Here is a 12,646-nt window from a genome sequence, read left to right on the forward strand (position 1 = left end):
TTATTCCAGCGTCCAGCAGATCACCATGAGGAGAAAGATGGCCGTCCAGGCTCCTGGGGGAGAGAAGAAAAAAAAATGATGACAAACAGTAGGAAAGAGGCTGGAGTGATGGCTCAGCAGGTAAGAGCATATGCTGCTCTTGCAGAGGACCTCTGCTTGGTTCCCAGCACCCACACTGGACATGTCAATAGTCTGTAACTTCGGTTCCTGGATGATCCAACACCTCCAGCCTCCATAGGTGCCAGCACTCATGTGCACATCGTATACCACACACAATTTAAGATAAAATAAATATTTTTTAGCAACACTAACAACAACTTTATTTTTTAACTGGTGCTGAAAATAAATATTTTAAAAATGGAATTTGAGAGCTGGGCATGGTGGCGCATGCCTGTAATCCCAGCACTCAGGGAGGCAGAGGCACGCAGATCTCTGTGACTTCTAGGCCAGCCTGGTCTACAAAGGGAGTCTACGACAGCCAGGGCTACACAGAGAAACCCTGTCTCAAAAAACCAAAAAATAAAATAAAATAAATATTTTAAAAATGGGATTTGAGAGCTGGGCACAGTGGCATGCGCCTGTAATCCCAGCACACAGGGAGGCAGAGGCAGGTGGATCGCTATGAGTTTGAGGCCAGCCTGGTGTACAGAGTGAGTCCAGGACAGCCAAGGCTACACAGAGAAACCCTGTCTCAAAAAAAGAAAAAAAAACTAAAACAAAAAACAAACAAAAAAAGATTTATTTATTATTTATACAGTATTCTGCCCATATGTGCACATGCCTGCCACAAGACGGCACCAGATCTCATTACAAATGGTTGTGAGCCAGCATGTGGTTGCTGGGAATTGAACTCGGGAACTTTGGAAGAACAGCCAGTGCTCTTGACCTCTGAGCCATCTCACCAGCCCTATACCATTGTTCTTTTCTTTCTTTCTTTTTGTTTCTCCTCCTCCTCCTCCTCCTCCTTCTTCTTTAAGATACATTGTTCAGGCCGGCCTCAAAATTTCTCTCTAGCCAAAGATAGCTTTGAGCACCTAATTCTCCTGCCTGCATCTCCTAAATGCTGGGATTAGAGGTAAACTGCCACACCTGGCTTGTTTGCTGGTTTGTTTATTCTGAGACCGGGTTTCTTTGTGTAGCCTGGGCTACTCTGAACTCCCTTTGTAGACCAGGCTGGCCTCCAACTCTCAGCAATCCATCTGCCTCTGCCTCCTGTGTGCTGAGTGCTGAGATTAAAGGTGTGGGTCACTACGCCCAGCTCACACTTGGCTTTTATGTTGAGCCGGGTCTCACTAGCTTGCCCAGGTTGGCTCTAAACTGCTGGGCTCAGGCCTGCTGCACTGTGCCTGGCGCATTTTAAACCTTCAACCCTTCCTCTGAATCATTTCTGAGTAGTCTCAGGTTTTTGAGACAGGATAAGGCAACAGCCCCACATTAACTCTGCCATGTACTGCTCCAGCTGAGACTCAGAGAGGTTAACTGACACCCCTGGTCACACGGCTCTGAGAAGACACAGCATCATCCAAGAGCAGCACCAGCCAAGAGCCAGTACAGGCCCCAGAGAACTCGGTGGAACATCCTCAGAACTTTCTTCGTTACAGCAATTCCTTTATACCAACCTGCTGGGCTCCTGCTGCCAGACGCTCTGGACTCTGCAAACACACAGAAAACAGAGACTTGAGTTCAAAGTGCCCCCAGCACAAGAAAGACATAGCCGTCATCCCATCCCACCAGGACTGGACAAAGGAGGCTGGCTTTTTTTTTTTTTTTTTAAGCTGGGACTCAAAAGTGTGAGAAGATGCTACTGGATTTATAAGAGGCAGGTGATTTCCCAATGAGGGCAAAAGGATGTTAATGGGCTAGAAAGATGGATGAATGTTCTAGACCAAGAGTAATGATCATAAACGACAACCTGAGAGGAGTTGAGTTGATGTGACAAGAAAGGAGACAGAAAGCCTAGAGGGACTGGAGAGATGGCTCCAGTGGTGAAGCGCACCGAAAGCTCTTTCAGAGGACCCACATTCCCAGCACCCACAAAGTTGCCTCACAACTCTCTGTGACTCCAGTTCCAGGGGGATTGGACGCCCTTTCCTGGTCTACACATGTACCACTTATTCGAAGAGGCCCGAACACGATCCACTTGCCACCTCCAGGCTCTACATGGGTCCCAGCTCGAGTGTCCCAGGGTGAATTTCTCCGCAGGGGGTTCTTTCTGCTACAAGTCTGTGGGTGACAAGACAGCTTTAGGGACTTACCCCAGGACCTCAGAGACTCGTGCCCCACTACCTCACAGCCCAAATAAGTTCACCCATGTCCACCTACGAGAGTAAGGACTTCAAATGCCCACCTTTAACTCCTCCCACAAGCCCGGTCACTGGAGACCAGGCCAGCATGCAGTCACCCGACTGCCCTTAGTTCAGCCCCAGACGCAGTGCTGGCTGGCCTTCAGGAACCCCACTCACCGGCTGGCAGGGGTGTCCTGCTTGCTTGTCACAGAGGGTCACCTGGGCATGTAAGTAGAGCATGTCACTATTCAAGAATCGTGACAGAGTGAAGGCCAGTATCACATATATGGAGGCCCCGTTGCTCAATTCCTGAAGCATCCGGCCCCGGATTGGGCAGCTGCAGGGAGAAGGTGTCGCATCCATCTTTGGGACCTAGGCTTGGGGCCCGAGATGTGGACACACAAGCTTGAGTTCTGCCAGTTTAACTTGTCCCATGTAATAGTGGGTGTTGGATCTCCTGCCAAGAAGTAACTTTACATGGGTTATTCAATTATATTCCCCACGTCAATAGGCTAGGGAGGACCATACTTTTGTCAGCTCTCCATTTTAAAGGTTATTTTATTTTATTTTATTTTATTTTTATGTCCGTTAATGTTTGCCTTTAGTGTCTGTGTGTGTGTGTGTGTGTGTGTGTGTGTGTGTGTGTGTGACAATGCCCACAGATGTAGGAAGATGGTGTCTCGTCACCTGGAACTGGAGTTATAGATGAACGTGGGCAACCATGTGGGAGCTGAGAGCCCAAGCCAGGTCCTGTGCAAGAACTGCAAGAGCTTTTAATTGGCAAGCCATCTCCAACCCCCTGCCCCTTCCTTCCTTCCTTCCTTCCTTCCTTCCTTCCTTCCTTCCTTCCTTTTTTTCCCTTGTTTTTCAAGACAGGGTTTCTCTGTGTAGCCTTGGCTGTCCTGGACTCCCTTTGTAGACCAGGCTGGCCTCGAACTCACAGAGATCCGCCTGCCTCTGCCTCCCCAAGTGCTGGGATTAAAGGCGTGTGCCACCACACCTGGCTGCCCCTTTCTCTTTAAAGCAGAAGGCGACTGAGGTTTGGGGACACGTTAGGTAGGTCTTCAAGGCTGAGCCAGAATGCTGTCCTAGCAGGCTGCTGGCCCGAGGTAGGAACCTCAGAACCTTGCGAATAAAGGAAAAGCTGATTGCATGCTAGGACGAATTCAGCAGTGTGTTTCAGGACCATACTGAGCATAAGCAATCCTTCGTCAGGCTCTCAGCCCTGTGTTCGCTTGTCTGTGCAGTGGAGAAGATATTCCTTCATGGGGTTGTTTTGTGAGCTGCAAACTGATGAGCAATCTACTATGTTTCCTTTTCTTTCTCTTTTTCTTTTTCTTTCTTTCTTTCTTTCTTTTTTTTTTTTTTAATTTATGTGCATTGGTGTGAGGGTGCCAGATCTTGGAGCTACAGACAGCTGTGAGCTGCCATGTGGGTGCTAGGAGTTGAACCTGGGTCCTCTGGAAGAGCAGACGGTGCTCTTAACCACTGAGCCAACTCTCCAGCCCCCTCTCTTTCTTTTTTTGTTTTTTGTTTTTCTAGACAGGGTTTCTCTGTGTAGCCTTGGCTGGCCTGGACTTGCTTTGTCAACCAGATGGCCTCGAACTCACTATGATCCGCCAGCCTCTGCCTCCCAAGCGCTGGGATTAAAAGCATGTGCCACCACCGCCCCGGCTTCCACTATGTTTCTATGAAGACTATTGTCAATAGTAATAAAATGTGATATAAATGTAAGGAGGTTCATTCTCTCTTTAATTCTGAGTCTCAATCTCATGTAACCAAGGTAGGCCTGGGATTCACTATGTAGTTGAAGCTAGCCTTTAGCCCTCAACCCCTCCTACCTTCTTCTGAGAACTTAGGTTATAGGCATGCACCACCATGCCCAGTTTTGGTTGTTGTTTTTTTGTTTTTTGTTTTTTGTTTTTAGTAATTAAAAAAAAAAATAGGCTCTTGTGCTGAGCACTGTGGCCCACATCTGTAACCACAGCACTTGGGAGAGAGAAGCAGGCAGATCTCTGTGAGTTGGAGGCCAGTCTGGTCTACAAAAAAGGAGTCCAGGACAGCCAGGAGTGTTACACAGAAAAACCCTGTCTCCAAAAACAAACAGAAGGGCCTTACTATCTTACTTGACTAGTCTGGTACCTTAGATAATCCCCCTGCCTCGGCCTCCCAACTGTTTGGTTGGGGGCATAGACCACCATGCTTTGCTTAGAGACCCAACTCTTACCCTAGTGTGCTTGGCAAAGTTGGCCACTACCAAGCTCTTGGACTGAGCCTTAGTTTCTCCTTGTGTAAGATGGGAATCAAAAGATAGCTACATCTAAATCCCAGCACTTGGGAGGCAGAAGCAGGCGGATCGCTGTGAGTTCGAAGCCAGCCTGGTCTACAAAGCGAGTCCAGGATAGCCAAGGCTACACAGAGCGACCCTGTCTTGAAAAACAAGACAGAAAAAGTATAGCTACATCATAGTGTGTAAGATTTAAATTAACTGACAGAGCCAGGTGGTAGTGGTGCAAGCCAGCACTCAAGAGGCAGAGTCAGGCAGATCTTTGTGAGTTTGAAGCCAGCCTAATCTACACAGTTCCAGGGCAGCCAGGGCTACAAGAAACCCTGTCTTCATAACCAGATAGATAGATATGCTGTGTCATTATTAGCCATTGTTAGCTATTACATATAATGTACTTCAATATATAATATAGTTTATGACACTCTGAAATGTTAGTGTTTTGGTTTTGGGCTTTTTGTTTGGTTTGGTTTTTCCAGATGGTTTCTCTGTGTGGCCTTGACTGTTCTGAACTTACTTTGTAGACAGGCTAGCCTCGAACTCACAGAGATCTGCCTGCCTCTGCCTCCCTGAGTGCTGGGATTACAGGCGTGTGCCTCCACTCGTGGCTGTAAGTATTATTTTGTTTGTTTGTTTTTGTTTTCATTTTTTATTTTTTCAAGACAGGGCTTCTCTGTGTAACAGAAGCCCTGGCTGTCCTAGATTCATTTTGTACACCAGGCTGGCCTCAAACTCGCAGAGATCCACCTGCCTCTGCCTCCCGAGTGCTGGGATTAAAGGTGTGCGCCACCACGCCCAGTGTGTTATTTTTATTTCTTTTTCAATCACTGTAGGCCCTCGATAACTGTTTGGAGGAAAGAACAGAAGAGATAAATGGCCTCGTGAGGAGGTTTTCACCCCCCCAAGCCTCGGTTCACTCATCTGCAAAATGAGGCTGAACGCATTCGCTCAACAAACATTCACCCTTACTGCCCTCCCCCCAACCCCACCCGTCTCCCATGATCGTTCGCCAGGGCTGTCAGAAAGAAGGGCAGGGTCCTCGCTCATAGGAACAAAAGCGCCCACATAAATCACACTCCAAGAGCTGGGGCCTGATCGAGCCTTACCTGTCCTTCACAAAATGATGGGCGGCCCGAGCCTCTGTGTTGGAGAGGTTGGTACTGGCAAAGACCTCATTAGCCACCAGGGCAAATTGGCTGGAGTTACTGTTGGCGGACTTGAGGACCACGTAGAGGGGCATGCCGATAGGAGCTGTACTGTTCTTGAGGGGCGTGGTGAGCTGAGAGTCCGTGAAGATGTCGATGGTGACCGCAGTCTCCCCAGCACTTGGAACGTGGATGGTGCTGTATCCGGACAGTGAACAAGAGTGAGCCCCCAGCCATGAGCTCTCAGAGGGAAGAAGGGCTCGCTTTCTGCAGCCAGTGAAAATAAAGACCGGGAAGGAAGTAGGCCAAGTACTTTACTGCTAGCCTGGTCTACAGGATGAGTTGATCTTACTGCTGCAGAGGTGGGGACAGGCAGGCAGGCAGACCCACAGGGCTTGCTGGCCCACACCAGGCTCGCCCCCTTCTTGGCGAGTTTGAGGCCAATGGGAGATCATGCCTCAAAGAATAAGGGACGGGATTCTTTTTTTTTTTTTTTTTAAAGATTTATTTATTGTATATGAGTGTTTTATCTGCAGAAGAGGGCATCAGATCACATTGTTGATGGGTTTTGAGGCCCCATGTGGTTGCTGGGAATTGAACTCAGGACCTCTGGAAGAGCAGGCGGTGCTCTTAACCACTGAGCCATCCTCCAGCCCCAAGGGACGGGATTCTACGGTGCAGCTTCGCTATCCATGATGGAATGGGACTTTACAGTGAGGTAGCTGGGGTGGGGGTAGGGGTGGGGCTAGGGGTTGGGGCTAGGGGTGGAGGGGACGGTCACCTACGCTGTTTCTCAGAATAAAGTCTTCTGTTTGAATTCCTGGCAAAGAGAAGAGCTTGTGTTTTGGAGAACACTTAACGGTACCCACAGCAATCAGGAGAAGCTCTCTTGTTCTCTGCACCCTGGGGTAGGCTCCAGCAGAGGAAAGGGTACATTTGTTCCAAAGCAAGGGACCGCCCACATGAGATCGCCTCTCACGGCCTATTACAGAGCACACTGGGTTTGCCCGTACAAGCTGTGTGCTGAGCAACTTGCACAGGGAGGGAAGACAAAGCCTTCTTTGGGTTCAGACTAAGCCAAATCTGGTGGCTTGGGAAGCAGGTTAGAATCTAACGCCGAGGCGGGCGTGGTGGCATACGCTTTTAATCCGAGCACTCGGGAGGCAGAGGCAGGTGGATCGCTGTGAGTTCCAGGCCAGCCTGGTCTACAAAGCGAGTCCAGGATAGCTAAGGATACACAGAGAAACTCTGTCTCGGAAAAAAAAAATTTATCGCTCCGAGAATCTATTTCCATATACACTCTTACTCTCAATATAAATCTACAAATATTTGAAATTAAATAAACAAATCGGCGTTAGGGAGACTGTTCTGAGGTTAGGAGCCTCTCAGAGGACCCAAGCTGTATTTCCAGCACCTACATAGCAGCTCATAATGATCTGCAATTCCAGTTCCAGAGGGATCTGTTGCCCTCTTCTGTCCTCTGTGGGCACCAGTCACACACTTGATGCACATACATGAATGGTAGGCAGAAAGATTCAGACACATAAAATAAAAGTAATCCGAAATCGAATTTAAAAATAAATGCATAATCTGTAGCATGTCCTCTTTTAATCCCAGCACACTCAGGAGGCAGAGGCAGGTGAATCTCTACCAACTCAAGGCCAGCCTGGTCTACATAGTGAGTTCCAGGCTAGCCAAGGCTACACAGAGAAACCCTGGTTTTCCTCTTACCTACATAAACATCCACATACATGTGAACACATATGTGCATGGACTAGCACACACCACACAAACATACTAAGAAAGAGAAAAGAAAAAGATGGGCTAGCAGGGCTGAAGAGATGGCTCAGTGGTTAAGAGTGCCACCTGCTCTTCCAAAGGTCCTGAGTTCAATTCCCAGCAACCACATGGTGGCTCATAACCATCTAGAACGAGATCTGATGCCCTCTCTGGCCTGCAGGTGTACATGCAGCCAGAACATTGTATACATTAAAAAAAAAAAAAAAGATGGGTTAGCAAGACAGTTCAGCGAATAAAGGCTGTTGCTGTCGTGCCTTACCATATGACTTGAGGAAATAGAGAACAGAATCGTGTAACACACACACACACACACACACACACACACACACACACACACACTAAATACAAAAAAAAAAAAAGAAAAAGGGCCTGGCGTGGTAGTGCACGCCTTTAATCTCAGCTCTTGGAAGGCAGAAGCAGGCAGATCACTGTGAGTTCTAGAAACCCTGTTTCGAAAAACCAAATAAATAAATAAATTAAATAAATAAAGAAAGAGGGGCTGGAGAGATGGCTCTGCGGTTAAGAGCACTGACTGCTCTTCCAGAGGCCCTGAGTTCAACTCCCAGAAACCACATGGTGGCTCACAACCATCTATAATGAGGTTTAATGTGCACTGTATACATAATAAATAAATCTTTAAAAAGGAAAGAAAGAAAAGATGGCCAGGTGAGGAATAAACCTTTACCTTTCCTTATTGCCTGCCTAAAAAGATGAAGTGGCCCACCATAAGCGCCCAGACCTTGGCAGCTATCTAAGCCCATGGTAATTTACATAGGCAACCCATAATGCATCTCTTCTGAGAAGCAGCCCCCTTCCATGTAAGCGGTGTTTACATATAGTGGGTGAGCATGAGGACCAATTTCTCACGGATATTGCATCTCTGGCCTGGATTGGAGGTAGCGATGGGAACTCGGGTGGTGTAGAGACAGCTGAGTGGGCAGAACTCACGGAGTGGAGACCTCCTGGCCAGAGGCAGGCTCGCTGACATTCACCACCAGAGGGTCTGCACAGCTAAAGTGGAGCTCTTTCAAGCTGGTGGTGCTGGAGCCAGGGAGCGCCTGTTCAAAGCGCATATCCAAAGAGTGCAGGGCATGGCTGATGTTGCTCTACAAAAGACAGGTAGGTGGGCAGCCGTTACCCATAAGTCCTTGGGGGTAAACACCTTCTCTCATCCTCTCTGACTACAAGATGTTTATTTTAAATAAAATCAGTAGCTGAGCTGGACTTGATGGTACACGTCTGTAGTCTCAGGGTGGCAGAGGCAGGGGGATCTCTGTGAGTTCGAGGCCAGCCTGGTCTACAAAGCGAGTCCAGGACAGCCAAGGCTATACAGAGAAACCCTGTCTCTAAAAACCAAATTAAATTTACAAAATAAAAAAAATAAATAAATCAGTTCTGAACTCTTTGAGCCTGGTACTGTGACTTGAACACAGTGCTCCGTTATCAGCCCCATTTTATAAATGAGTAAAACAAGGCTCAAATTGGTTAAGAGATGTACAAAGCAGGGCTGGGCATGGCGGCACACACCTTTAATGCCAGCACTCTGGAGGCAGAGGCAGGAGGATCGCTATGAGTTCGAGGCTAGCCTGGTCTACAAATCAAGTCCAAGACAACCAAGGCTACACAGAGAAACCCTGTCTCTGGGGGGGAAAAGCACTGAGAGATGGAGGCAGGTAGATTGCTATGAGTTCCAGGGGAGCCTGGTCTACATGGTGAGTTCCACACAAGCCAAGGCTACATAGGAAGACTGTGTCTCAAACCAAATAGGTTTTAGAAAAGAATTCCAGCTCCTAGGACTGGGGTGTATACTAGTAGTAGAGTCTTTGTTTAGCACAGATTGAGTCTCCCTAGCACTGGAGAGAGAGAGAGAGAGAGAGAGAGAGAGAGAGAGAGAGAGAGAGAGAGAGAGAGAAAGAAGAAGAAGAAGAAGAAGAAGAAGAAGAAGAAGAAGAAGAAGAAGAAGAAGAAAAGAGAAGAGAAGAGAAGAACAAGAGAAGGCTGAGCTCCGACCGAGAGATCTGGGGCTTTCAAGGCACTGCTGTGGTTGGGGGTGCATTCTATTAATTATGTGAGCTATGTTTTGTTTATAAAACTAGCCTCCGGGCGGTGGTGGCGCACGCCTTTAATCCCAGCACTCGGGAGGCAGAGGCAGGTGGATCGCTGTGAGCTCAAGTTCGAGGCCAACCTGGTCTACAAAGCGAGTCCAAGACAGCCAAGGCTACACAGAGAAACTCTGTCTTGAAAAACAAAAACAAAACAAACAAAAAACAAAACAAATAAAATAAAATAAAATAAAATAAAACTAGCCTCCGTTTGCTGGTGCAAGCATGTAATCCCTGGACTCAGGAGGTGCCTCAAATTCAAACTGCAAATGGAAGGAAAATACCTTGAACTTCTCTGACCCATCGATTACCCATCTATAATGAGAACCCCTCAACATTAGAGCTTTGATAGATATGGCATTTGGCCAGAAATCAATAAATAAATGCTTGTGGTCACGGTTTTAAAGTGTTTCATGGCTGACAGTACGGGAGCCAATATCCCAGTCCAGAAAACACAGCATATGCAAAGGCATTCCCTGTCTGCAGACAACTTGCTCTTTTTCTTCAAAAGGGCTGGTTTGATGGCTAGATTTGAATTACCCATCTTTTCCTCTCCTAGCGCTGCCACTGTCCCACAGCTTTCCCAGCCCCGCCCCCAGCGTTCCCAGGCCCGCCCCCACGGCTTTCCCAGCCTCGCCCACAGCATTCTCAGCCCCGCCCCCACACCTTTCCTGGCCCAGCCCCACAGCATTCCCAGCCCACCCTATAGCTTTCCCAGCCCCGCCCCCACACCTTTCCCAGCCCCGCCCCACAGCTTTCCCCTTCTTCCTAAATCTCCCCTTCAGCTCACGGTGATGTGGAGTCCACAAGTCCCCTCCTTCTTTTCCAACTGAAAGACCTGGACCCGGTGACCCTGTTCTATCCTGTTGATACTGAAACACGTCAAGAAGGTTTCTTCCTTCAGCACCCAGTGATGAGTCTTCAGCAAACAGCTCCTGAGAGCCACCTCAATGTCCTGTGGCCTGCAGCGCAGGGTCGTTATCTCTCCGGATAGTTCTGCAGGGGAACAAGAGGCAGGTTGCAGGGGTCTCCTGAGGATCCTGGCATGGTGCCAGGAGGATTACTATTTCTCGGGTGGGTGAAGAAGGCAAAGGATATTGGTCTAACCCACAAAGGCTCCCTTAAACATTGCCAGCAAAATGGCTCAGTAGGTAAAGGCTTGCTTGCCATTGGAGACCTGAGTTCAGTTCTCAGAGCCCACATAAGGTGGAAGGAAAGAACTGACCTCACAAAGTTGTCCTCTGACTGCCACATGTACATACACCATGGCATGTGTGCCCCCTAATACACACACACACACACACACACACACACACACACACACGTGCACACATGCATGCGTGCACACACCATGCACACACAAATAATTGTTAAAATTGTAAACATATCTGGGCGTGGTAGTGCATGCCTTCACTCCCAGCACTCAAGAGACAGGGGCGGGCAGATTTCTGTGAGTTTGAAGCCAGCCTGTTCTACAGAGAGAGTTCCAGGACAGCCAGGGCTACACAGAGAAACCCTGTCGCAAAACACCAGTAATGACTAAATATGTGTAAACCGGATTGTTACTCTCTCTTGAGTTATGGGATCCTGATTACTTGGCCCTCCAAGAATTAGTACCTGGGCCTAGTGTGGGGCCTGGGATTGTAGCTTAGTTGGCAGAGAGCTTGCCTGCTGTAATTTGATCTCCAGTGCCACATAGATAGGGCACAAAAGCAGATGCCTGTAAGCCCAGAATTGAGGAGACAGAGGCAGGGGGATGAGGAGCATAAGGTGACCTGCAGTGACCAAGCTGGGTCTGGACTACGGGACTCAGCAACAAAGCTTGGGGATGAAGTTCCCATCTTGTGCCAGGTCGACTGAGAGTTGGGCCAGTGGATAGAAGAAAAGAACAAGTACAGAAGTAGAGCCGGAGAGGTAAGAGTTAAAAAAAGGAGGTGGCTTCTTAGCCCTGCTGTGCTCCAGTTTCAGTTTTAAGACCCCAGGGAACCAAGAGAGCCTGGCCTGGGCCTCTGTGAAGGAGTTATCCTTTACCAAGGTGAAACTTGTCTGGCAGCCAGACACGCCTTTAATCCCAGCACTCCAGGAGGCAGAGGCCGGCAGATCCCTGTGAGTTCCAGGCCAGCCTAGTCTACAAAGTGAGTCTAGGACAGCCAGGGCTAACACAGAGAAACCCTGTCTTGAAAAATCAAAAAGGGAAAAAAAAAGAAAAAGAAAAACCAAAAAGGAGGGGCTGGAGAGATGGCTCAGTGGTTAAGAGTACTGCCTGCTCTTCCAAAGGACCCAGGTTCAATTCCCAGCACCCACATGGCAGCTCACAACTGTCTGTAACTCCAAAATTTGACACCCACACACCAATGCACATAAATTAAAATTAACTAAAATATTAAAAAGAAAAGAAAAACCAAAAAGGAGAAATTTAAGAAGAAGTAGACACCCAGGAAGGGATGGCTCAGACTTACCAACGTGGGAATAGTAGCTCTCGTTACACATGCAACCTCCGGTGCTGTCTGGGGACTCATCCAGAGCACAGGTGCCACCTCCCAGACTGCTACTCTGGCTAGAGCTAGGGGGTGCCTTACTGGTCCCAAGCATAGTGGAGGAGTTGGTTGTCTCAGAGGAGCTAGAGCCTAGGGCTGTGGGACGGTGAGGTAACCAGGTTGTACCAGTGCCCTGTGCTGGCTGAGAAGATGTCTGTGTAACCATGTTGTGGTGTGCATCTGCTGGCTCGCTCATTGCAGGGGGTGTTTCTGGGGTTGTGAGTATAGCGGTAGTGTCCCTTTCCTGAGTCTCAGATGCGGCTGTGCTAAGAACAGTTGTCCTCAGGGTGGTCGTGGTTGGTAAAGTGGTGTTTGTAATGCTTGTGGTTGTTGAGGGTAAAGATTTGTTGGTGTCACTGACTTTGTCCAGTGTCGATGAGGGTGGAGGTAGAGTTGACTTCTCAGGCACAGTGGGTATCCCAGTTCCAGGGGATGGAGCGGCATCCTCTGGTGTGCTTGATGCTATTAAAGGTGTCATCGTGGTCATATCTGC

The 12,646-nt window shown here is 48.4% G+C and overlaps 1 protein-coding gene across 1 annotated transcript; it reads right to left on the reverse strand.

Annotated features, from left to right (window-relative positions):
* On the reverse strand, nt 1-12,646 carry LOC311599703 (uromodulin-like; the record flags this gene model as incomplete). Its single annotated transcript, XM_084785704.1, has 7 exons — nt 12,076-12,646; nt 10,407-10,612; nt 8,463-8,620; nt 5,676-5,912; nt 2,463-2,622; nt 2,109-2,223; nt 1-53 (listed from the first exon to the last, which is right to left on the reverse strand). Exons 1-7 carry the CDS (start codon nt 12,638-12,640, stop codon nt 1-3), a joined length of 1,494 nt encoding a protein of 497 aa, XP_084641830.1. The 5' UTR covers nt 12,641-12,646.

Source organism: Acomys minous, assembly GCF_964271855.1.
Source record: "Acomys minous genome assembly, chromosome: 6".
In the NCBI taxonomy this organism is placed as follows: Eukaryota; Metazoa; Chordata; class Mammalia; order Rodentia; family Muridae; genus Acomys; species Acomys minous.